The sequence below is a fragment of the Rana temporaria genome, chromosome 10, assembly GCF_905171775.1.
Source record: "Rana temporaria chromosome 10, aRanTem1.1, whole genome shotgun sequence".
Lineage (NCBI taxonomy): Eukaryota > Metazoa > Chordata > Amphibia > Anura > Ranidae > Rana > Rana temporaria.
This window is the reverse complement of record NC_053498.1, coordinates 147347785-147374921: the sequence shown is the minus strand read 5'-3', so window position 1 is coordinate 147374921 and position 27137 is coordinate 147347785. Positions and strand designations below refer to the sequence as shown.

At 45.8% G+C, this 27137-nt stretch overlaps 1 protein-coding gene across 2 annotated transcripts; it reads right to left on the bottom strand.

Annotated features, from left to right (window-relative positions):
- Window positions 1-1606: 1606 nt before the first annotated feature.
- On the bottom strand, window positions 1607-25488 carry NOL9 (nucleolar protein 9). 2 transcript variants are annotated; one of them, XR_005743907.1, is made up of 13 exons: window positions 25181-25488; window positions 22180-22399; window positions 21756-21886; window positions 18429-18564; window positions 17965-18061; window positions 15903-16000; window positions 15315-15476; window positions 11398-11683; window positions 9548-9653; window positions 7485-7662; window positions 7212-7345; window positions 2348-2815; window positions 1607-2187 (listed from the first exon to the last, which is right to left on the bottom strand). XR_005743907.1 is itself a non-coding variant. In XM_040326506.1 (12 exons), the coding sequence occupies exons 1-12, from the start codon at window positions 25394-25396 to the stop codon at window positions 2705-2707; spliced, it is 1875 nt and encodes a 624-aa protein (XP_040182440.1). In that variant the 5' UTR covers window positions 25397-25488; the 3' UTR covers window positions 1607-2704. The 2 variants fall into 2 exon arrangements, 1 of the variants encoding a protein (XP_040182440.1); XM_040326506.1 differs by having other exon boundaries at window positions 1607-2815.
- Between the last annotated feature and the right edge of the window lie 1649 nt (window positions 25489-27137).

Sequence of the window (27137 nt, the reverse complement as noted above, 5' to 3'; positions counted from 1 at the left end):
GCAATTTTTTTTTTGTTTGCCAGTGTCCCAGCCTCCTGCAGGTGGCAGTATAAACCCAACCGTTTCTAAAATTCCAGTGTCACTTAAAATATTTGAAGAAAACATACAAAAATCTTATTTAAAATAGAAAAGCCAACGGTTGAAGAGGTCATCCCTGTGCATCATAAAGTACTGAGGGGGGGGGGGGGGGACGGACGACGACATAGCTTTATTGAATTTAAATCTACAGCTAATCATGTAAATGTACAGCCAAACGTCCCCTTAATTTACTCTTAAGGCTCCATCCACATCTAGGCATTTTTCTTCTCAAAGCCTCAACTCTAAAAAAAAAAAAAAAAAAAAACTCAAGACAAATCCCAAATAATTTCAAAGGTCTTTGTTCACATCTGAGCGTTCTGACACTTAAAATAAAACGCCCGTCGCGCAAAAAATAGCTATTTTTTTGGCAGATTACAGGCGTTTTACATTGGTGCCTGTAAAATAGCAATAAAAGGGAGTTACCGCTCCAGGTGGGTATGCTGAACAATCAGTGACTTCTCAGGAGATCCAGGAGTACCGGCAATGCACAAGGAAAATTGTAGAGGCTAAAAAAAATGGACGGCCACACTCCAAAAAAACTTTAGGTTGTCTGTATTGTAAAACGAGTGGAAAATGCACTACAAAATACAGCAAAAAAAATGGATAATAGTAGCCTACGCGTTTCACACTATAGATCAGTGCTTAGCCATGACTAAAAAGCTTGCGCATATTCCGATAAGTGATTTTATGGAAAGACGTACAACATATTATGTGAATGTCATCTACAGCAGTGGTCTCCAAACTGCTGCCCTTTGCTTGCCTCTATCTGGCCGTTGGGACACTATTCCTCCTAATGAAAATGAGGAGGCACCATAGATAGGGCACTATTCCTCCTGCTAAGACTATGATGGGGCATTCTTTCTCCCACTGACACTAAAGTACTATTCCTCCCCTTGATGTCAACCATGGGGCTTTATTCCTTCCATTGAAACCAAACATGGGGCACTGTTCCTCCTGCCAAAACCAACACTGGGGTAACTGTTCCCCCTGTTAAAACCAGTTATAAAGGCAGTGTTTACTACCAGGGATGCTGGAACATTTTATATTCACGCTGACCACATTTCGGCCCCCCTAAAGCCTGATGGACAGTAAACTGGCCCTTTGTTTAAAACATTTGGAGACCTCTGATCTACAGAAAAGCAAATAGTCCTATAATATAGATCACGTGTTGTGTCTAGAAATGACACCGACCACCTTGAAGGAAAATACGATGTTGGGTATGCACCATTTTAAAAATTTAAAATTTATAATTTAGTTCCCCTGGAGATTTTGTCCTCAGATGTTTATTCAAGGTCCATGAAGCAGACGTCTCCATAAGACTAGGTTAGAACATTTTCACTTGAAATCTCATTTCTATTTTTAAGGCTGCGTTTGGATTACACCAAGACTCAGTGTGTTGAACACTGTGCAGGAAAAGTGCACAAAACAAGGCTTTCCCGCAACTGCGTTCTGGTGTGAAAAGGGCCCTTATTGTTTGGACAAAGGTCACACACTGGGTAAATGAAATACACGTACCACTGCTCTGTTCCATTTTATCCTTGTTTATTAACTCCTGAAACTACATTGTAGAAAGTCTTATTATTGTGGTCATTTCTTTATTACAAGAAACATTTTATAACATACACAGTAAACAAAAAATCTGGAAGGCGATTGTGACGTTTACCGTTTTGAGGATAGTGAGTTAGATGGACATATTGCAAGGACACTGAAGACATGAGCGCTTTCTCTTCTATTTATGTTATTACGATTACAATGCACTAAGCCTGGAGCATATTGGATGACACCTTCCTTGACTATTAGTCTGGGACACATTGGTTGAGCACACATTCTATGACAGTATTAGTCTGGGACACAATGGATGAGTGTGCCTTGTTAACCGTATAAGTATCAGGAACACTGGCAAGTGCACCTTCTTGACTGTACATCTGGGACACATTGGTTGAGCGTGCCTTTCTTGACTATCTCTGGGACACATTGGTTGGGCGGGGCTTCCTTGATCATCTCTGGGACACATTGGTTGGGTGCGCCTTCCTTGACCGTACATCTGGGACACATTGGTTGGGCGTGCCTTCCTTGACCGTACATCTTGTACACATTGGTTGGGTGCGCCTTCCTTGACCGTACATCTGGGACACACTGGTTGGGCGTGCCTTGACACTGTTAGTGTTGCACAGATTGGAGGACTGCACCTTCCGTGACCGTACATCTGGGACACATTGGTTGGGCGTGCCTTGACACTGTTAGTGTTGCACAGATTGGAGGACTGCACCTTCCTTGACCGTACGTCTGGGACACATTGGTTGAGAGCGCCTTTCTTGACTGTATTAGAGCGAGACAGATTGATACCTCATTGACTATTTGAATCTGGAACACTGGTAGAGTGTATTCCTAGTGTGAGACACATTGCCTGGGTGCACCTTCTTGGCCATATTGGCTCTATTTGTAACACTGATGCAATTTAAACGCCTGATTTTTTTTTATCTTTTGTATATTTTTTTTTTTTCTCGTAAAAGCCAGCTGTTTGGGCTCACTTTGTTTTACGCGTTTTAAAAAAAATGGTCTGAAATGTAACAAAAATAATTTAATAAAACACAACAGCAAAACAAAAGGGAAATAACAAAAGAACTTAGAGATGTTCGCGCCGTTTGAGGTGTTTCTTTCTCTTCATCTTCCCCGAGCCGTAGATTGTAAAGTCATAGTCTGTGGTGACGTAGGGAATCTCCCCATTAATTCCAGGCTGGAAAACAAGAGAAGAGTAATGCTTAGATATGAAATCTTAAACTGGCCACTGAATAAAAAAAATAAAAAAAAAAATAAAAAAAAAAGAAGGGGGGGGGGGGGGGGGAGCTGATGTAACGGGTTCCAGCTCCAGAAAGACAACTATTACAGAGAAAACTGTCAAAATACCTGTGTGAGAAGCCTCAGGCTAAAGCTGGCATTCTTCAATTCCTGAGCAGCACACTAATCTGACCTCTAGGTTTCGCTGAAGGTCCCGCCCTGGAACTAGCGCAGGCAGGATGATTGTCAAAAAGCACAACCATTTTTCCTATGGATTCCGAAAAATACCGCCAACTCTCAACATGAACAAAGCCTCTGCCTTCGTAAACTTTATTGCTCTGGGACAATTTCCATACTCGTCTGGGATGGTCCTATAACTCCCTAATTATTCCTTTACTCGGTTATACCTACTTTAAAATGTTTGGAGAACCCTGATCTAATATAAAATAAAAATAAACAAAAAGAGCCATCTTGCTGTCCTTCAGAGGGGCCAGACTATAGCTACTGACAGTAGAAAAGGCCCCATTGTGAGGAGGAAGGGGGGTGCCCTCCCCGTTGTGGGCGTCAGCGAGAGGAACATGCCCCCCATTGTGGGCATCAGCAGGAGGAACAGCACCCCTTTCCCAACGTGGGCATTAGTAGGAAAAACAGCCCACACCCCCCTATAGGTCTCAGCAAGAGGAACAGCACCCCCATAGGTGTCAGCAGGAACAGCATGCAAACACCCCCCCCCCCTCCCCCCCATCATGGGTGTTAGTGGGAGAAAAATAGAGGCCGCAGTTTAGTGATGACTGAACTAGACCAATGTCACTTTTACTACATCACATTACTAAGCACTTGATGATAATTCCCTTAGAGGGAACCATGGACTGCAGAAGAATCGCACTCATGGATAAATGGAGACACGCTTGTTTACGTCACTCTCCCAAAACCCATCCACTCCTTTAAGGATTTGAACTCAGTCGAATGAGACTTTGCAACAAAAAGAACGCAGTCTACAAGATGTCTCTCGCGATGTATAAAGAGCAAACATTGCCAAGTCCGTTTCCCAGTTTATTGCTACAGTGGGAAAAAGATTTTGGCACGAATATTACTGATGATCTAAATAAATAAATATACTGAAATACTTTTTGTCACAATAAGGTCAAGTATATTACATGCATTGTTGTATGAGACCGGAAACGGTGGGGCTGACCACATTCCCTCATTTTCATGACTCTTAGATATACCTAGGGGATGCCCTTATATATTGTCATGTTTGCATATTTCTGCACCTTGAATTGACATTTTCCATTTCATGTATGTTGCATTTCGGCTTGGTCCATGCTACTTAGTGCTACATTTTGGCACGATTTTGAAGCAACTTAAAAAAAAAAAAAAAACTGTGTAATCTTGTAACGTCAGATCCGGATCACATCCATTAAGATGGGGATCTGAATTGGAGGTAACTTCCATTAACGTCTATGGGCACAAGATGGATAGAAGTAGTACAGGAACCTTTTCTAAAGTCAGAGCGACTTCAGTAGTGCCAATTAAGACCAAGCTCATTTATTAACATGGGATTTCACATGTCATGCGACTTGAGGGTCTCAACGGATTCCAAGTCGCAGGAGTGTGAACCAAGCCTTACATGCATGTTACTCCAATTACAAAAAAATAATCCCTCTGACGTTCACGTTGATACCTCAAGTGTGGTGAAATCATCGTGTCTACATGTACGTTCACATTTGCACGCGAGCATGGGGAGACATTTGCACATTGTTAGTCTGGTTTAAAAAAAATAAAAATACACAAGTCCATCCAGCAGTTCAACCAATAGAAGGGAAAATAAAATTATACAATCCTATACCCACAGCTGATCCAGGAGGAAGGCAAAAAATAAATAAAAAATAAACCCAATAAAAGCATGATCCAATTTGCTCCAGAAGGAGAACAAATTTCTCCCTGATCTCTCAGGAGGCAATCGGATTTTCTCCAGATCTACTTTACCTATAAATATCAGTATCCAGTTATATTATGTACATTTACAGAATACAGGACTTTCTTAAAACAATCTACTGAGCTGGCCAGAACCACCTCTGCAGGGAGTCAGCTCTTACTGTAAAGAAACCTTTCCGTATTTGGAGATTAAATCTCTTTCCCTCTAGACGTAAAGAGCGCCCCTTTGTCCTCCGATGACCTTAAAGTGAATAACTCAACACCAAGTTCACTATATGTATTTATACATGGCGATCATATCTCCCCCTTATTTATACATGGCGATCATATCTCCCCCTTATTTATACATGGCGATCATATCTCCCCCTTATTTATACATGGCGATCATATCTCCCCCTTATTTATACATGGCGATCATATCTCCCCCTTATTTATACATGGCGATCATATCTCACCCTTATTTATACATGGCGATCATATCTCACCCTTATTTATACATGGCGATCATATCCCCCCCTTATTTATACATGGCGATCACATCCCCCTTACGTATTTATACATGGCGATCATATCTCCCCTTATGTATTATACATGGAGATCATATCCCCTCTTAATCTCCTATTTTCAAGAGAGAATACATTCAGTTCCTCTAATCTTTCCTCATAGCCGAGTTCCTCCAGTTCCCCGATATCCTTTGTGAGAACTGGAGCCCAAAACTGAACTGCATATTCCAGATGAGGTCTTACTAATGATTTGTACAGGGTGGAAAATGTTTCTCTCTGACGTCCATACCTCTCTTAATACAAGAAAGAACTTTGCTCGCTTTGGAAACAGCAGCTTGGCATTGCATGTTATTATTGAGTTTATGATCAACCAAAACTTTAAGATCCTTCACTACGGATCCCCCCCAGATCCTTCTAGACTACGGAACCCCCCCAGTTGTACTCCCCCTAGTATGTATGATGTATATTCTTAGCCCCCAAATGCAGAACTTTACATTTAGCAACATTAAACCTCATTTGCCACTTAGTTGCAAATTGGAGACATCCTGTGAGGATGTTATTCCACTGCATAGCGTAATCTGCAAAGACTGAAATCAGTTTTAATCCCAGACCCAATATCATTTATAAAAAGGTAAGGGTCTCACCTCTGAACCTTGGGGTACACCACTGATAACCTTAGACCATTCAGAGTAATAATCATTAACCACGACTCTCTGAATTCTGTCTATTAGACAGTTTTATATCCATTTACAAATGTGGTCTTTCATTAAACTCGCCAGTATTTTCCGACTATAGAAGTTACACTAACAGGTCTATAGTTACTTGGTAAAGACTGATTTTTTTTAAATATGGGCACCACATTGGCCCTATGCCAATCCAGTGGTACTATTCCTGTCATTAATGAGTCCCTAAAAATTAGAATGGCTTTGAAATTACAGGGCTCAATTCTTTTAGGATCTGCGTGGTTCTAAAGGTAGGTTATCCCAAGAAGACGTCACGTGTGAGGAAACGTGCCGGGAAGAGCTACGTGCCGATTCCATTGTGCCTTATGTGACACGGAAGTGCAGGCGATTGTTTTTTGTGTTTGTCAGCAGACTTTAGCTATGCGAGATTGAATTTGATACACCAAGTAGACAATTGGCTTTTCCTTTCAATATTTTAAATGGCATCACACTATTGGAGTTTCTCTTTATATGGTCCATTTCTGGTTGTACCGATACCGCTGTGATTTCGCTGTGAGCAAGACTACTGTAGAAGATCTGGATCATTGAAGTGTCCCAGAGGATTTTCGGTCCTACATACCCTGCAGAGGTTATTTCTGCCTGCCTTTCTGACCATCCTAGCGATAGGTGGTCCATACCATTTGGTAAGTGTCCCTTATAGGGTATGGAGTGTCATAAGTAGCCCTGCATCACTACTTGGTGGAGGATTACCTGTTCTAAAGAATTTTTGGACTATGTTCCTATCAAAATGATTTTTTCTTCTGCACAATTTATTTATTTTTTAAATATTTTGCTTTTGGTCGTCATTTATGCACTGCACATAGTAAGGTAGGACTAGCGCAATTATAATGTTTGTTCTAGAAGGTTTTTATACCCTAATGCAATTTCAACATTAGGCTAGATAGCATTATGTGTACAGCTCCTGCTACTCTCAATCACAGCTAGTAAGAGCTGGGAGCGAGCTCCCACAAGTGCCCCCCCATAGCAAGCCCGGGGAACTGCGGTGCTGAGAGGGCGGCTAGAGAGACACTTTGTTCCCTTTTATATGAAAGCCCAACACCAGATGCAAATAGTGACACCTGGATCATGGCTGCAGATCCTGGTATAACCACTTCGGACGATGATGAACAGGTATGTCCTTAAGGCCTGAAAATGGTTTCTTATTTCACCCTTGATTGAAAAGAGACAATACCTGGTTCTTGAAGATGCTGTGGGGTATAGATATGTTTCCAATTTGCAGGCAATTCACCAATCGCAGAGCAGCTGGAGGGATGGGTGTAAGGATGTGGTAGACCTTTTTCTCCATATTAATTCCCCGAATAATACCTGGTGAGACAAAAACAATTGGTCAACGTAACAAATAACTGGCCGCCCTCCTTTCCTGGAGAAATAAAACAAAAAGGAGCCCAAATGGGCATTTGACTTTTATGACTAGCCATGTAGATAGTTTTCTGTCCCAACTCACCAAACCCCAGGCAGTCACAGACTGGCGTCTGTGTGAGGATCACCGGGCCGTTGCTCTGGCTGCCAACATCATCCAGAATGTGGCACAGGCCGACCCAGCTAGCGTTGGCTGTGTACAAGATGTGTGATGGAGCGACATCGGCATGGATGACTCGAAGTGCCACAGCATTAAACGGCACCTAGAAAACACAAGGGCACACACTCTAAGTTATACAAGTTTGTCGACTTGCCATAGAATACATTTCTGGTTTACAAATCTCCAACTCCTATGTGTATGTCAGCAGAAGTAGAGCGATGCAATCGGAAGCACTTCAGAGAGAGGAACCGACATTGTTCCTCATGCTTGGTGACCCCAGAAACAGAAAAGCAACGAGATCTTAGTCACTTCCGGTTATGCTATTTACATGGCTGTTACTGGGCAGGGAAGCAGCCAATCACAACGATCTGTTTCTGATCGGCAGCATGGAGCCCAAAGAAGAGATCTGGGGGTCTAACGGACTTTGGATCTCTGGCGACCCATTCACAAGGGATGTTGTTCATCTATTGTTAAAGCAATAAAGTTGATATATAAAAAAAAAGGTTTTAAGCGCCCTTTCCCACCCATGCTTTCATATAAATGCATATGTAAAATGGTGATCGCACCACACGTGAGGTATTGCCGCAAACGTCAGAGCAAGAGCAATAATTTTAGCTCAACACTAAACTGGTAACCTGTAAAGCAGGGGTCTCAAACTGGCGGCCCTCCAGCTGTTGCGAAACTACAAGTCCCATCATGCCTCTGCCTGTGGGAGTCATGCTTGTAACTGTCAGCCTTGCAATGCCTCATGGGACTTGTAGTTTCGCAACATCTGGAGGGCCGCCAGTTTGAGACCCCTGCTGTAAAGACTTTTACAGCGTCACCAATCAAGATTTTTAAGGTAGCGTAGTTTGGCGCCACTCCATGGGCGCACACAATTTTAAAACCTGACATGCATGACACCCACCATTTGATTCTCTAGGGCAGTGGTTCTCAATCTTTTAGTGCCGTGACCCCTTGATAAAATTTCCCAAGTTTGGGGGACCCCTAACAGTAAAATTATTTTCGTAGCGTGTGCTGTCCGCACCCAAGGCAAGACAAGAAATTTGCGCCCTTAACCCACGGAAATGTAACGCTCCCTGAGTCCTCTCCACTCGTACAGTATTAAAACCTCATATGGTAGATTTAAGGATGCATCACTCTCTTTGTTCTCCTTTCTTTACCTTTTATCTCTCGCTATCCTAATTTCTTGTTTTTTCCCCCAATCCCTCTCTCTAGCCGTCTTTCTTGTTTTTTTCTCTTATTCTTTCTCTCCCTTTTTCTTTCTTCCTCTCCCTTCCATGAATTCTCTATTTGTATTCCTTCTCTTACTTCTTGGTTGAGGGGGAATAGGATGAGTGGCAATGCTGGGGGGGAGTTTTGATCAGCCAACTTAGGTGCTCTTGATCAAGGTCAACTGCTGATCTGAGAACTGTAGTGGGGACTTTTAATGGCAATTATAATCACAGGTAGTGTTACCCAGTGTGTCTCCAACTTTGTGGTGTCTCATAGCAGTGACCCCTATGCTAAAATCAGAAGATAGGGTCTCCCCCAGCACCTCCCACCTCACCAGTCAGCGGACCTCTAGTCTCTGCCCCCCCAGCCATGCCGTGAACTGAAAAGGCGGCTGCAAAGAGGCCGAGTGGGCGGCCATGGGCTCCAGAGACAGCCCTGCTGGGAAGACGCAAGAAGGCTGGGAGAGTGGTGCGGGGTTTAAGAACAGCCCAGGATTTGGTGACCCCTGGCAAATCATCATTTGATCCCCAAGGTGGTCCCGACCCCAGGTTGAGAACCACTGCTCTAGGGTCTATGCAAAGAAACATACATAGATACAGCAGGGAAGATTCCTCCATCCACCTCACTTGTATGAATAGAAGAATGTTTCTTTGATCAGCCCAGAATAAAATTGCATCTACTAATCTCATTTAATCTGCTGGCACTGCTCTACTTCTGCCTCAATTGGAAGGAAGGAAGGAAAAATTGTCATTTACCAGGATCTCTATACTGACCTCGTAAGGCACGAAGCTGTTAAGAGGAATGATTTGCTCAAAATGCTGCAACTTGCCAATGTAGCCCAACATGGCGAGATCTCTCAGGATCCAGCCGTGACAACGTCTGAAAGGGAAAAAATAAAGCTGAGAAAAAGCCGGCTTATACAGCACTTGCCATTACATGAAATATGTACAGTACTAATGTCCCCCATTTTGCTCATAATAACCCATTAGCATTGGTGTCGGTGGACTCAATAACCTCACCCGATGTCATCAATGGATATTGGACGCAACAATAACCCCTACTTATGTTGCAATAAGCCCCAGCATTATCCCCCATCATTGCCGCCAGTGGACGCAATAAGCCCCAGCATTATCCCCCATCATTGCCGCCAGTGGATGCAATAAGCCCCAGTATTATCCCCCCATTATTGGGGTCACTGGATGCAATAAGCCCCAGCATTATCGCCCATCATTGCCGCCAGTGGACGCAATAAGCCCCAGCATTATTCCCCCCCATCATTGCTGCCAGTGGACGCAAAAACCCCCAGCATTATCCCCCGTCATTGCCGCCAGTGGACGCAATAAGCCCCAGCATAATCCCCCATCAATGCCGCCAGTGGACGCAATAAGCCCCAGTATTATCACCCCCATTATTGGGGTCACTGGACGCAATAAGCCCCAGCATTATCCCCCCATCATTGCCGCCAGTGGACGCAATAAGCCCCAGCATTATCCCCCATCATTGCCGCCAGTGGACGCAATAAGCCCCAGCATTATCCCCCATCATTGCCGAAAGTGGCCGCAATAAGCCCCAGCATTATCCCCCGTCATTGCCGCCAGTGGACGCAATAAGCCCCAGCATTATCCCCCGTCATTGCCACCAGTGGACGCAATAAGCCCCAGCACTATCCCCCGTCATTGCCGCCAGTGGACGCAATAAGCCCCAGCATTATCCCTCGTCATTGCCGCCAGTGGACGCAATAAGCCCCAGCATTATCCCTCATCACTGCCGCCAGTGGACGCAATAAGCCCAGCATTGGTGTCTGTTGAAGCAATAATAACCCCAACTTTGTAGTGAGTGGATTCAAACAGCTCCAGCTTCGTCAATAGACAAATAACCACCAGCTTTTAGTGTCAGTGGATGCAATAATAAGCACCACCCGTGACATTAGTGAATACAATAATTGGTGTCAGCGACTGAAATAGTCTTCAGCACTGCCGTCAGTACCATTACATCCCCATATTGATGGTCAGTGGCAGTGAACGTTAGCCCCCATCCCCCCTGAATTGGTGGTCGGGACAGTGAAATTTAAACCATCCCCACTCTGCAATGAGGATTACTAGCCATGAAATTCAACTCGTTAAACCCCTGCTTGCACTAGTGGTCCATGGAAGTGAAAGTTAAACCCCTCCCACCCCCATTGTTGGTAATGGCAGCGAGTCATCTCCCCCCTACAATGGCAAAATTTACCCCCAAATGTTTGTGGTTACTGGCAGTAAAATTTACTGCCATCCTCTGCATTGGAGGTTAGTGGTGGTGAAAGTTCACACCCCCATTGCTGGGCATGGCAGAGAAAGTCACTTGCCCTCCTCTCCTTTAATTGCTGGCCATCGCAGTGAATAATTTAACCTGCCTCCTCCATCCCACTTAACAGATCACACGCTCCTTCCTCACTCTCCTCCTCCGCAGACCAGTACCAAATAACTCCATCCACAGTAGTATCTCTCCGGTGCTGGAAGAGAGCGTTTCAGTGACTAGCACCCCTCAGCCACTCGGGCGTCATGTTGGGCACCAGGGGTCTAGTAACTGGATTACCTTTAAAGTTGCTAATTTCAGACACCAAACCCTAACAGAATTTACTTACACTGTTTCCGTCCCTCCAGCTCCACTAAAACCGTTCTCTACGTGAAGCAGCTCATGTCCAGATGAAGGCCTAAAGTGAAAGTCAGAGTCTTCCTCTTCGTCGGAGTCGTCCAGCCCTTGGTTCTTGAACTTTGTTTCAGACGAGGCCTTCGTCATGTATCCAGCCGCACTCTTTACATACTCAGGGGTGAGCGGCTCCATGCGGTCTCCTCCCTCTGCGATGATCTGTACGATGTGGCTGGGGGACAGCAGGCGGATTAGGTCTATCAGGAGTAGCAATCCAAACCCTGAGGGAGTGGGGAAATAAAGACATAGCAAGGATGTAAATATTAAAGGGCAACTCCAACCAGACGTAGGATGTTGCCATCGCCATCCCCCACCCCCAAGAGAAGTTTCTCCATAAAGGTTTAATCCACATTCTGGATTGAACTAGATCAGGGGTAGGCAACCTGGGGCCCTTCAGCTGTTGCAGAACTACAAGTCCCATCATGCACCTGGGAGCAATTGCAAGCTTTGCAATGCCTCCTGGGAAATGTAGTTCCACAACAGCTGGAGGACTACTAGTTGCCTACCCCTGAAATAGCTGGGCTTGTGTCTTTTCTACTTAACTATGTAATGTATACAGTGCGGCAATACATACGTGTTGCTGCAATTTGCTCTTGCGCGATACTGTGCATTGCGATAGGGCAGCCTATTCATTTAACAGGCATACCCGTACATCTCTGCCCGTTTCTTGGGTTTCAGGCATGTGCGCGCGCTCCCGCAGCAATTATGCGCAGGAGGAGCTGATCAGCGGATACCGCGGACTTGATGTCCCTCATCACCCGCCGATCGTTCGTTACAGAGGCAGAACGATAGTCTGCCAATGTAAACAAGGCAAAAACCCATTCTGTCAGTAGGGAAGGTGTTGATCCTTTGTGCCTGCAAAGCAGAGACATGGATCCATCTCTTCCCCTAGTAAAAAAAAAAACACCCCCCACAGTACACAAACACTGGCTAGGCACACAGTTAACCCCTTCCCAGCCAGTATCATTAGTACAGTGACAGTGCATATTCATTAGCACTCATCACTGAATTAGTGTCACTGGTTCTCACAAAAGTGTCAGCTGGTGTCAGAATGTCGCAGGCCCCGCTATAAGGTCGCTGATCGCCGCTATTACTAGAATTTAAAAAATAAATCATGAATAAAAAAAAAAATTACAGTATATATATTTCATCGTTTGTAGATGCTATACCTTTCACACAAACCAATCAATATACACTTATTTAAAAAAAAAAAAAAAAAAAAAAAAAAAAAAATGATTTAAAGACATGCAGAATGCATTTTGGCCAAAATTTCTGAAGACTTTTTTTTCTAGCAGAAGACATTTTTTTTTAATAAATCGCAAAAGTGTATTTTTGTTTTTAAAAACGCAGAGGGGATCAAAATATCACCAAAAGAAAGCTCAATTTGTGAAAAAAAAATAAAAAAATAAAAGCAGAAAGATACAAATTGTGTTTGGGCACAGTATTGCCTGACCGCGCAATTACCACTCAAAGTAGCGCAGTGCCTGATAGTAAAACAGAGCCTGGTCATGAAGGGGGTAGATCTTTGGTAACTTAAAGCGAAGGTCCGCACAAAAATGGAACCTCCGCTTTTCGGAAACCCCCCTCTTCCCCCCCCCCCCCTCTGGTGTCACATTTGGCACCTTTCCCTTTCAGGGGGGAGAGGGGGTGCAGATACCTAGATAAAATACAAGTATTTGCACCAGATAGAAAAAGGTCCTGGAGGGCGGCACTACTTAAAACAATGTCTTTATTATACAAATAAAATCCAAAAAACAACCAAAGCGATGCAGTCAAAATGAAGTAAACAAAAGGAAAAAGGTGGCTGACATGTTTCACATCATGTGATGCTTACTCGTAGCTTAGCCACCTTTTTCCTTTTGTTCACTTCATTTTGACTGCATCGCTTTGGTTGTTTTTTGGATTTTATTTGTATAATAAAGACATTGTTTTAAGTAGTGCCGCCCTCCAGGACCTTTTTCTATCCAATGCACCTGTGTATAGCCAGCACCCTTTTGGTTTAGTGGGACGGAAGCAAAGCCAAGGGATTAGCAATTTTTAGAGCGGTATAATTTCTCAAGTATTTGCACCCACTTCTGGGCATAGACCCCCGCAGGGGTTACGCCACTACCATTTTGACTGCGCAGTGCAACTCGCGCATGCACAGTAGGGAACCGGGAAGTGAAGCCGCAAGGCTTAATTTCCTAATTCCCTTACGGAAAAAACGGCGGCGGCAGCATCCGAGGACCGAGGCACGGGTCGGCCTTGGTTGCCGACATTATGGGTGCGAGGGACAGGCAAGTCTCCGTATTTTAAAAGTCAGCAGCTGCAGTATTTGTAGCTGTGACTTTTAAAAAAAAAATAATAATTTGGCGGACCTGGATAAATTATTTTTGAAATGCTCATTAGAATTTAAAAAAAGCCAGCTAACACGTAGTGTTCTAATGCTACACCCCAATCAATGTACATCTTTATCCAGCACACCACGGATCAGATTACCATCTGAAAGTTTAATTGTAGAATGATCACAGTAGACAAAGTGCAAAATTTTGGAGCCCCTTCGAGTGTTGCACTTTATCTAATGTGATGTGATCATTCTACAATAAAATTTTCAGCGATTCAACCGATTGATCCGTGGTGTGCTGGCCAAGATGTACATTGTGATGCTTTCAATGTCTAGCTGGTTGTTGCTGCTGCTGCAGCACCCCTTCCTCCCCGTAAGCATAATCCAGGAATGTGAGCAGTGAGAATATTGACATTTCATCGAATGGTACATCCCCCGTACCCAATACTGCCCCCAAAAACTGTGCAACACCCATCAGGCAACTACGAGCTTCAGTGGATATATAAAGTCTACACACCCCCGTTAAACTTTTTTACCTTTAATGTAACCTATAAACCGTACAACTCAATGGAAGAACCAACTGAAATCTTTTAAAGGGAAGGTGTATATATTTTTTTTTAATAACGTGGTTGCATAAGTGTGCACACCCTCTTATAACTGGGGATGTAGCGGTGTGCATAATTAAGCAATCACAATAAAACTCATGTTTAGCCCCCTTTCACACTGAGGGCATATTGCAGGCGCTTTAGCGTTAAAAATGGCGCCTGCAATCCACCCTCAAACAGATGTTCCAGTGTGAAAGCCCGAGGGCTTTCACACTGGAGCGTTGCGCTGGCAAGACGGTAAAAAAAAATAAAAAAATAAGTACTGCTAGCCACGTCTTTGGAGCGGTGCGTTTACCACTCCTCCACTTAAATTAATGGGACATTGCGGCTATACCGCACGCAATGCGCTGCTTCAACACACCGACACCATCCATTGAAACTGGAAATGGTATGTTGTATTATACAGACTCATATTTGTCTGAGGTTCTTGAAGATTAGTAATTTATTCACGGTAACCCGACTTTTTTCATACATCTGTTACTACTGCCTAATGGGCAACTATGACCCCCAAGGAGGGGATACTTTGATTTTCTACTGATATGGACATGTCTTTATGTTGCTTTTCTAGCCCTGATGAAGGGGCGGGTTGTGGGTAGCCGCTTCCTATTGGGTCACTCGTTTATACTCGATTCCGCACTGGGCTGTTTGTGTCTATTCAGACACACAGCCTGACTTGGCCCCGCCCCTGCTCACAGCTTTTGACTGACAGCAGAAGCCAATGGCTCACTGCTATCAGCTAAGCGAGAGTGGAAAGAGGGCAGAAGAGCTGCTGCAGACGTGCACAGAACTGGATTTAGATTGGCTGAAGTACTTTTGGGGAGGGGGCCATCATTAAAAGTTTTTTCTTACCCAAATGCACCAGAATGCATTAGGGTAAAAAAAAAATCCCTTTGCCTTTACAACTGAAAACATCCAATGGTTCACCTTTAATCCATCCCATGGTGTTGACAATGAGTGGCTGCTCCCTCTTGTAAGATGTGATGACGTATTTCACAGATTCGATGAACCGTTCTATCTCCTGTTCACATGACGTGTCTCCGAAGAAGACCATCTTCTGGACATCACTTTGATGTGTAAATGGAGGACCTGCAAAAAATATAAAAAACATTTTTTTATTGTAAAATCCCTTTCTCCAAATTCATTGACGGACACATCCTATTTATCAGTGACCTGTAGGTGGGGCTATAAAACTCTGTTTGGTCATGGATAAAGAAGAGCCTGTGTCCATTAATGAACCCAAGAGAGGAAAAAAAAAAAAAGGAGAAGACAGAACAGGAAAGAAAAAAAAGAGGAGAAGACAGAACAGGAAAAAGGAGAAGACAGAACAGAAAAGAAAAAATGAGAAGAAAGAACAGAAAAGAAGTAAAGAAAACAAAGTAATGGGGGCGGGGAAGAAAAAAACACACACACACACACGAATACATATGTTGGAGCTGTTTAACCTGCCCAAGGATTGTAATGGTTCAAGTAAAGATAGCAAAGCAAAACAAAGCCCACTTGTAAGACACTTACCCAGAACCGGCTTGGTTACGTTCAGCAATGATATAGAGCCGGGAGGTGTAAACTCTGACTGTCCCAAGTCACACTCCAGATAGCCAACACATGGAATGCTGAAGGGGAGTAAAAATAAAAATGTTTAAAAAATAAAATTTAAAAAACACATTTTTTAAGCAGAGACCCCATGGAAAAAAAAAAAAAAGGCGATCGTTGCAATATTTTTTTTGGGGGGGGGGAAAATAAAAAAAAATTACACTTCAAGTAATTAAACAGTAAAGTTAGCCAAACTTTTTAGAGATATATATATATATATATATATATATATATATACACACACACACACACACACACACACACACAAATATGTATATATATATATATATATATATATATATATATATATATATATATATATATATATATATATATATATATATATATATATATAAAAACACATACACTACTAATGGTGGTGATCAGCAACTTATAGTGCTTATGTGCATTGGGCAATCTGACACTGGCACCAACAGTGACACTAATACAGTGATCAGTTCTACTAATATGCATTGACACTGGCTGGGAAGGGGTTAACCTCTCGGGTGATCAAGGGGCACATTTCTGCTGCTAGAAGAGAGCCCTCCTGCTGGTGTTTAGGCATCCAGTCAGCAGCTGGCACTCGCCGATTGGTTTGGGCTGCAGTGAATTTCAGTACAGCCGAGCCTTTTTCTGACATTTGTTGCTTACAAGTTAAAATCAGTATTACTTAAAACACACACAAATAATATCTCTAGAGAGATATAGATATCTATATATCTATAGATATAGATATCTATATATATATATCTATATATCTATATATATCTATATTTTATCAGAGACCCTAAGGAATAAAACGACGATCATTTCAATATTTTGTGTCACACTGTTTTTGCACAGCAGTCTTTCAAACACAAATTTGTTTAGAAAAAGTCAGCTTTAATGAATTTTTTTTTAAATAAACCACACCAAAGTTACCCTCTCTTTTATATAATGTGAAAAATATTAAAGCCGAGTAAAGAGATACCCAACATGTCACGGTTGAAATTGCACAATGGCGACAAACTATGGTATTTAAAAATCTCCATAGGCAACGCTTATGGCTCTCGCTTTACGATACCTCACATGTGTGATGTGAACACTGAGGGATGGGGCACTTTAAAAAAAAAAGAAAAAAAAAAAAAGTTCTCATATTACCATTTTTTGTTTGCTTTTATTTCTATTACAAGGAATGAAAATATCCCTTGTAATAGAAAAAAGGATGAAAGGTCCTCTTTATTGAGAGATCGGGGGTCAAAAGGATACCAAATATATATGTCACACACACATAATGAGTGCCATCTTGCCCTCACTTGAACACATTAGATAGTGTTTTTTTGGACTTAATGGATGGCTCCAGTAAGATTGAAAACAACCGGACACACCTCTCAAAAGTGATCTTGTGGCGAATCCGCTGGCGAGATCACTTACTGGAAAAGTGACCACTTAATTGGGGTTGGAAGGTGGTGAACTTGGCCTTTAGAATGATGAAACGGGAGAAAAAAAAATTACCGTATTTATCATCAGCGTATACCGCGCACTTTTTTGCCCTGAAAAATCAGGGCAAAATCGTGGGTGCGCGATATACGCCGATACCCGCGCTGTGTTTGAACCACTGCGCCGGCATATACCGAGCGCAGTACACTCGGGTATAGTCGGGCAGGCTCGGCTCCTCTCACAGTTGCGTCCTGTACATCCTTTACGCAAGAGGAGCCAAGCCTGCCCGACTATACTGCGCTCGGTATATCCCGGCGCAGTGGTTCAAACAGCGCGGGAAGCGGGGATCGAGCGGAGAGGACACCACGATGGCCGCCGGACTGGACGAGGCCGCCGATGGACGACGGGCAGGACGCAATGGACGACGGGCAAGACACCGACGAGGGGCATCCAAACTAAGTATTTTTTTTTTTTTTAAGGAATTTTCCTTCAAGTTCGGGGGTGCGCGCTATACGCCGGGGCGCGTTATAGCAAGATAAATACGGAAATAAAAGAAACAACTTACTTATACAACAACTGGTTAATGAGATACCGGTTGAATGTTGATTTTCCAACATTTTGTGGACCACAGACAAGAATGACTGGACAGCCGTCATGTTCCTCTGCAAAAAAAAAAAAAGAAATCATCACAGGATCTGCAAACCCGATGCGTTTACAGTGGATAAGACATCTAAAAACACCCCCTCTAAAAATGCAAGGGTTTTAAAAAAAAAAAAAACAATATCCACACCAAGATAAAATCTGCATTTTCTCCACCTTTAGCTCATTCTCACACCAATGCAGCTTCAAAATCGTGCTAGTTCCACACAATTTCAAAGCTTGCGACTTCATTTAACAGAAGTCAATGCAAGTCGCAATGAAAAAAAAAAATAATAAATAAAAAAATAAAAAATAGCACGGGAACCTTTCCGGATTTGAGTAAAATCTTCCGGGGCTGAAGTGGTAATAAAAAGGCAGCTTTAGACTTACCAAGGCAAGCGTCAACCAATGTCTGTGCTGCCGACGCGGCTTTTTCCGGCATGACAATCGCGGAATCAGGATCACGATTCTCGATTCCAGCAGACAGCAGGACCGAGTCATCCAATATGGAGGAGTATTTGTCACTCTGAAGAAACATGGAGATTAGATCACCGACATGCATTACCTTGGTTGCCTCATCTGCATCTTTTCAGCTGTACAAACTTACACCTCACTCACAGACATGCGACTGCATGCATTCCTAAATGCATATACATTTATTGATCTTAAAGGGGTTGTAAAAGGTACAATTTTTTTTCCCTTAATATCTTCCTTTACCTTAGTGCAGTCCTCCTTCACTTACCTCATCCTTCCATTTCGCTATTAAATGTCCTTATTTCTTCTGAGAAATCCTCACTTCCTGTTCTTCTGTCTGTAACTCCACACAGTAATGCAAGGCTTTCTCCCTGGTGTGGAGTGTCGTGCTCACCCCCTCCCTTGGACTACAGGAGAGTCAGGACGCTCTACATTGCAGATAGAGAAATGAGCTGTGTGTTAGTGGGCATCCTAACTCTCCTGTAGTCCAAGGGAGGGGGCGAGCAAGACACTCCACACCAGGGAGAAAGCCTTGCATTACTGTGTGGAGTTACAGACAGAAGAACAGGAAGTGAGGATTTCTCAGAAGAAATAAGGACATTTAAAAGCAAAATGGAAGGATGAGGTAAGTGAAGGAGGACGGCACTAAGGTAAATGAAGCTATTTAGGGGGAAAAAAATAAATGAAAAAATTGTACCTTTACAACCCCTTTAAACGCTAGGACTCATTTTATGTTTAACCACTTCTGGACCGCCAGCCGTCATTCTACGCCGGTACTTTGATGTTAAATACCGTTGTTATGGCAGCAAATAGCTGCCATAACCCAGGTATTTTCTTAAACGGTGGGTGGTCCGCTTTACGATAAAAGTGGTCTATGCGGCAGATTCGATGCAAGATCACTTTTATCGGCGCCCGGTGTTCCCCCTTCCGCCGCATTCTGGTAGTCACTGCAGCTTACCAGAGCCGTCGGCAGCGGCAGAGACAAATTAGATAGAGGCACTGAGTTGAGAGAGGAAAAGATGCCCCCCCCCCCCCCCCCACCTGACTCAGTGATGATGGAAGCAACGTCAAACATCAATTTTTGCCCAACGGCCTTAAAAAGGGACACTTTTTTTATTGGATTCAAGTGTAAATGTGAGATTTTAGGTCTTTTTGACCCCCGATCTCACAGTCAGGTCAGGTTTACACTGATGCGATGTGGGAACCCTGTGAATCCACTGCGGGTTCGCGCATCGCGCCCAACTCACACGCCAGTTAACACTGCCATATGCGAACTGCTGGGGAGTGTCATACGTTAACATCACCCCCATTTCAGCTCACACAACACTCCACACCAGGGAGAAAGCCTTGCATTAATGTGTGGAGTTGCACTGAGAACTGACAGTTCGGACAGGAATCGGATATAAACACCCATGCGATCCGATTCTGGTGCAGACAAAAAAAAAAAAAAAGAAGAGTCCTGTGCGCGTTGGTCCGAATGCGGTGCGATATCAGCCATACTATCTGTATGGCCGAAATAGCATTTTATGGACATCGCATGTGAATTGTGGTGCGGATAACATGCGATATTGCACTAGTGTGAACCAAGCCTAAAGAGGACCTCTAATGCTTTTTTTCCCCCAATTACAAGGGATGTTTACATTCTTTGTAATTAGGGTTGTCCCCGATACCACTTTTTTAGGACCGAGTACAAGTACCGATACATTTTTTCATGTACTCGCCGATACTGATACTTTTTTGAAAAAATGCAGCTGTGTGTCTCCCCCCCAAATGCAGACTTGCGTCTCCCCCAAATGCAGCCTTGTGTAGGTATCCCCCCCGCCGTCTAGTTGATCGGCGCTCAGGGAACATAACAGCCTTTATTTGAATAGCTGTGTGTTCCCTGCCGTGCGTCGTCACATATAGCCCCTCCCCCTTGTCCGGGCACTTTGATAGACAGATCACCCGTCCAATCCTGGGATGGGTGATCTGTCTATCAAAGTGCCTGGACAAGGGGGAGGGGCTATATATGACAACGCGCAGGGGGGAACACACGGCAATTCAAATGAAAGCGGTTATGTTCCCTGAGCGCCGATCAACTAGACAGCGGCAGCGACAGCAGCTCTCCTCTCCTCCAGTGGCATGTTTTACATACCCGAAGACTGCTCTGCTCTCCGCCTTCCTCCCAATCTCCTCTCAGACCACTCTCCGCCCCCTCTCAGAGGAAGGGGGAAAAAAAAGTATCGGTGAAGCATCGGGACCAGTACTCGCGCAAATGCTCAGTATCGGTCCCGATACTAGTATCAGTACAACCCTATTTGTAATAGGTATAAAAGTGATGGATTTTTTTTTTTTTTTTTTTTTTTTTAAAGGCAGTTTAAAAAAATAAATAAAAAAAAGTTTTTAAAGCACCCCGTCCCACCAAGCTCGCGCGCAGAAGCATACGCAAGTAACACCAGCGTATGTATATGTTGTTCAAACCACACACGTGAGGTATCACCGCAACCGTTAGAGCGATAATTCTAGCCCTAAATCTTTCAAGACGCTCTGCCTCACCCACAAATGTACACAAGGAAACGCTCCTCGATACTTAAGCGAGAAAATAAAACCTTACGTCACCAAGCGCGTGCTCCGATCAACCAACCAAAACCTTCTCCAAATCCCTAAATCCCGCTACAAATCTAAGGGAGAAGGTCAATTTGCAGTTCAAGGACCCCGGCTCTGGAACGCTCTACCCACGACCATCCGCTTGGAAGAAAACCATTGGGCTTTTAGGAAAAAATTAAAGCCCCACCTCTTCTAATGGATCAGGACAACACTGGATGCAAAGCACCTTGAGGCGATTTAGTTCGCATTTGTTGCGCTATACAAGTTACTCACTCACTCAGACCTCCTCTAATTCAAAACTGGTACCCTGTAGACATTTTTAAACGTCGTCTATGGAGATTTTTAACAGTCAAAGTTTGTCACTATTCCATGAGCGGGCGCAATTTTGAAGTAGGATATGGCGAGTATCAATTTACTTGGCGCAACATTATCTTTCACATTACATTATAAAAGAAAACTACCGTTTTCTTATTTTTTTTTATTCCCACCCAAAAAAAAAAAAAAATTGTGTTTGTAAGACCGCTGCGTAAATACAGTGTGACAAAGTATTGCAACGACCGTCATTTTATTCTCTCGAGTTTCTAAAAAAAGATATATATTATATATACACACACACGGCCTTAGGCGCCTGTATACACCCCATCCACACTCACATACCGGCTTGGCAGAAAAGATCTTGGCGTACTCCGGATGAGTCTGAATATAGCTGGTGGTCGGTTCTTCTAAACGCTCCATCAGTAGAATAGAACATGAAGATTTAAAGTTGGTCATCACCGCGCGTCTGCGTTCTGGAAGGAGAAAAAAATAAATGGATGCTAAAAATACTACTAGACACCAAATATTTCTACAGCTCTGAGATCATCACCCCCCATAACCCATATATTTCCCCCCCAGAGGGCTGTCTATGTACAGACATTATGTGACCTGATGTGGGGGTGTCAAAGGATTATATATATACACATAGAATAGAAAACGCACGTTCCTGGAAGGTGGAGAGGTGAATGGTGACACAACTAGGAGGGAATGAGGACTTCTGGTCACTTCCCGGAGGGTAAGTAGTATGACTGGTTGTTTCCATTACCCAGAGAGAGATATCCTCGCAGTGACACGACGGCCTCCCTGCGGTTCTCCTTGCGAGTCTTGTGCGTTTTCTTTGGTCGCAGCGCTGTGATGGTGAGCGGAGAGTGAGTATTCGGGGAGAACACTTCATATGGGGTCTCATTAGAATTGATGGTCAGGCCGAGGACTTCAACACTTCCATACAGACACGTCACCAGGCACTTCCCGGAGAAGGTCAGCTTCTACAACACAAAATAAAACAACTCTCACACAATCATAGTGGGGGGGTTGGATGCCGGGACTCAGTCGGGAGAAGGTGTTAGGACTTGTAGTTGGGGGGATGCTGGGGAATGCTGGGGACTTGTAGTCTTCCGGTGGGGAGGGGGGGGCAGTGCAATGCTGGGAGTTGTAGTCCTCCGGTGAGGAATGCTGGGACTTGTAGTCCTCCGGTGAGGAGGGGGGCAATGCTGGGAGTTGTAGTTGGAGCAGGATGGGACTTGTAGTCCTCCGGTGGGGAAGGCTGGGACTCGTTGGCCTCCGGTGGGGAAGGTTGTAGTCCTCCAGGGAGGGGGGAGATGTTGGGACTTGTAGTCCTCCAGGGAGGGGGAGATGTTGGGACTTGTAGTCCTCCAGGGAGGGGGAGATGTTGGGACTTGTAGTCCTCCAGGGAGGGGGAGATGTTGGGACTTGTAGTCCTCCAGGGAGGGGGAGATGTTGGGACTTGTAGTCCTCCAGGGAGGGGGAGATGTTGGGACTTGTAGTCCTCCAGGGAGGGGGAGATGTTGGGACTTGTAGTCCTCCAGGGAGGGGGAGATGTTGGGACTTGTAGTCCTCCAGGGAGGGGGAGATGTTGGGACTTGTAGTCCTCCAGGGAGGGGGAGATGTTGGGACTTGTAGTCCTCCTGTGGAGAGGGGGATGTTGGGACTTGTAGTCCTCCTGTGGAGGGGGGGGGGGGGATGTTGGGACTTGTAGTCCTCCTGTGGAGGGGGGGGGGATGTTGGGACTTGTAGTCCTCCTGTGGAGGGGGGGGGATGTTGGGACTTGTAGTCCTCCTGTGGAGGGGGGGGGGATGTTGGGACTTGTAGTCCTCCTGGGGAGGGGGGGGGGGATGTTGGGACTTGTAGTCCTCCTGTGGAGGGGGGGGGGGATGTTGGGACTTGTAGTCCTCCTGTGGAGGGGGGGGGATGTTGGGACTTGTAGTCCTCCTGTGGAGGGGGGGGGATGTTGGGACTTGTAGTCCTCCTGTGGAGGGGGGGGATGTTGGGACTTGTAGTCCTCCTGTGGAGGCGGAGGGATGTTGGGACTTGTAGTCCTCCTGTGGAGGCGGAGATGTTGGGACTTGTAGTCCTCCTGTGGAGGCGGAGATGTTGGGACTTGTAGTCCTCCTGTGGAGGCGGAGATGTTGGGACTTGTAGTCCTCCTGTGGAGGCGGAGATGTTGGGACTTGTAGTCCTCCTGTGGAGGCGGAGATGTTGGGACTTGTAGTCCTCCTGTGGAGGCGGAGATGTTGGGACTTGTAGTCCTCCAGGGAGGCGGAGATGTTGGGACTTGTAGTCCTCCAGGGAGGCGGAGATGTTGGGACTTGTAGTCCTCCAGGGAGGCGGAGATGTTGGGACTTGTAGTCCTCCAGGGAGGCGGAGATGTTGGGACTTGTAGTCCTCCAGGGAGGCGGAGATGTTGGGACTTGTAGTCCTCCAGGGAGGGGGGGGATGTTGGGACTTGTAGTCCTCCTGTGGAGGGGGGGGGATGTTGGGACTTGTAGTCCTCCTGTGGAGGGGGGGGGGATGTTGGGACTTGTAGTCCTCCTGTGGAGGGGGGGGGATGTTGGGACTTGTAGTCCTCCTGTGGAGGGGGAGATGTTGGGACTTGTAGTCCTCCTGTGGAGGGGGAGATGTTGGGACTTGTAGTCCTCCTGTGGAGGGGGAGATGTTGGGACTTGTAGTCCTCCTGTGGAGGGGGAGATGTTGGGACTTGTAGTCCTCCTGTGGAGGGGGAGATGTTGGGACTTGTAGTCCTCCTGTGGAGGGGGAGATGTTGGGACTTGTAGTCCTCCTGTGGAGGGGGAGATGTTGGGACTTGTAGTCCTCCAGGGAGGCGGAGATGTTGGGACTTGTAGTCCTCCAGGGAGGCGGAGATGTTGGGACTTGTAGTCCTCCTGTGGAGGGAGGGGGGGAGATGTTGGGACTTGTAGTCCTCCAGTGGGGGGGATGGTGGGACTTGTAGTCCTCCAGGGAGGGGGGAGATGTTGGGACTTGTAGTCCTCCAGGGAGGGGGGAGATGTTGGGACTTGTAGTCCTCCAGGGAGGGGGGAGATGTTGGGACTTGTAGTCCTCCAGGGAGGGGGGAGATGTTGGGACTTGTAGTCCTCCAGGGAGGGGGGAGATGTTGGGACTTGTAGTCCTCCAGGGAGGGGGGAGATGTTGGGACTTGTAGTCCTCCAGGGAGGGGGGAGATGTTGGGACTTGTAGTCCTCCAGGGAGGGGGGAGATGTTGGGACTTGTAGTCCTCCAGGGAGGGGGGAGATGTTGGGACTTGTAGTCCTCCAGGGAGGGGGGAGATGTTGGGACTTGTAGTCCTCCAGGGAGGGGGGAGATGTTGGGACTTGTAGTCCTCCAGGGAGGGGGGAGATGTTGGGACTTGTAGTCCTCCAGGGGGGGGGGAGATGTTGGGACTTGTAGTCCTCCAGGGAGGGGGGAGATGTTGGGACTTGTAGTCCTCCAGGGAGGGGGGAGATGTTGGGACTTGTAGTCCTCCAGGGAGGGGGGAGATGTTGGGACTTGTAGTCCTCCAGGGAGGGGGGGATGTTGGGACTTGTAGTCCTCCAGGGAGGGGGGGATGTTGGGACTTGTAGTCCTCCAGGGAGGGGGGGGTGTTGGGACTTGTAGTCCTCCAGGGAGGGGGATGTTGGGACTTGTAGTCTTCCAGGGAGGGGGATGTTGGGACTTGTAGTCCTCCAGGGAGGTGCATGTTGGGACTTGTAGTCCTCCAGGGAGGGGGGATGTTGGGACTTGTAGTCACACACCTGTCCGGGCCCCAGTAGCAGGACACACACTCCCTCCTCGGCCAGCACGGCGGACATAGGGGGGATTGGGCTCTCCTGGGAGGTGGACGGCCGGGACTCGCCGCTCATCTTTTTCCTTCTCTTCGCTCCGGCATGCCGAGCCCGCTGGGATCGGCTCTTCCCCGGGCGGACCTTCAGGACGGCCCCGGATCGGGCGGAAAACATCCGGGGGTCCATCTCTCCGTGTGTGAGGAGAAGACAGGAGACACTCCGTGCTTTCCCGCTTCCCTGTACGTCACTAGCGTGACACCAACGTCAGGACGTACAGTGCGGCGCAAATTCGGGTCATGTGACCCGGTGTTGTAAAAAAACAATGGGAGCTGAATGTGACTGTCCTCGCGAGATCTCATGTCAGGTAACCTCCAGAAGTCACACACGGCGTCCCGCCGCTGGCCGCCATCTTGGTTGTGGCAAACTATATGTTGAAATCCTCGCTGTCTCGGGTGTTATACCGGAAACGTTCTCCTATTACAGGATATATTTGTCCCTGCTTAGGTCTACCAGCCCACTGCAATGGAGCCTGGCTGTGGACTAGACGTGGACAGCGGAGAACGGGCACCATCTTGGTTGTGGCAGCCATGTTGACAGTAGAAAGTCTCTGAGGAGATTTTTTTTTTTAATTATTGAACTGAAGTGAAGGGCATGGAGGTGTCCGGGTGTTCAGTGTTTGAAAAACATTTCCCAGGGTCTGTGTACAGCTGAGGAGGGGCTGAGGCCTATGTGGCGTGCATTGTATCGCTGTGGTGGTCTGACCCGAGGCGGGCTAAACTCCGCCGCCGGACACAGCATTGCTCTGTGACAGGCCGCATACAACCGCCCCGGTTTGCGTGTCGCCAGAACGAACCACCAGCCTTGGAATGAACTGGGTCAGGGCTCATTTATTTCAGCATTACCCTCCGAAAAACAATCTGCAGTGGGTCACTTTTCAGATGGTGTTTGCCAGCGGAGGTAGGGTTGCCACCTCATCCCTTTAAAACCGAAAACATATTAATTACACAGTTTCTCTGGCTGATTAAGGTGCTAATTAAACTCACTTGGTGCCTTATCGACATTAAATTAGCCCCAGAACCTGTGAAATTACTATGTGTTCAGGTTTAAAGGGATGAGGTGGCAACCCTAAGTGGAGGGGTCCGCCTGTTCAGATCACAATAACACATTTTGGACCCACAGGGCCCAATCACACCTCTGTGCGCTCTAGGAATGCACGCAAAACGCATTCCCGGATACACATGAGAAACTGCTCACCGCGTTTTTTTGGTGGCATCGTCACACCCCAAACAGAGCGAGGAGACGCGATCGCTGCCCAAATAAAGGTGCGGGAGCTACTTTGGCGTGCAGAAAGGACAATTCAAATAAACGGGCTGCCCTATGATGTCACACAACAGCAAAAAACACACACAGATGTGTGAGCGGGGCCATAGAGAGGAGGGAGGGACAAGAGAAGAATCAACAAGACCGACGCATTTGGATGATATTGGACTTTGTAAATAAAATGTTGCCCATTTAAAGTGGTTGTAAGCCCTTAGAGACCACCTGGTCCTACAGGTAAGCCTAGATTAATAGCTAGATTCAGGTAGGGCATCCTAACTTTGCGGCGGCGTAGCGTATCGTGTTTACACTACGCCGCCGTAACTTAGCAGGCAAGTACATGATTCACAAAGTACTTGCCTGCTAAGTTACGGCGGCGTAGCATAAATCGGGCGGGCGTAATGGCGCCTAATTCAAATTTAGCTGAGGGGGCGTGTTTTATGTTAATGGAGCTTGACCTGACGTGATTGACTTTTTTTGGAACGGCGCATGCGCCGTCCGCCTACATATCCCAGTGTGCATTGCGGCAACGTACGCCGCACGGGCCTATTGGTTTCGACGTGGACGTAAATGACGTAAATCCCTATTCACGGACGACTTACGCAAACAA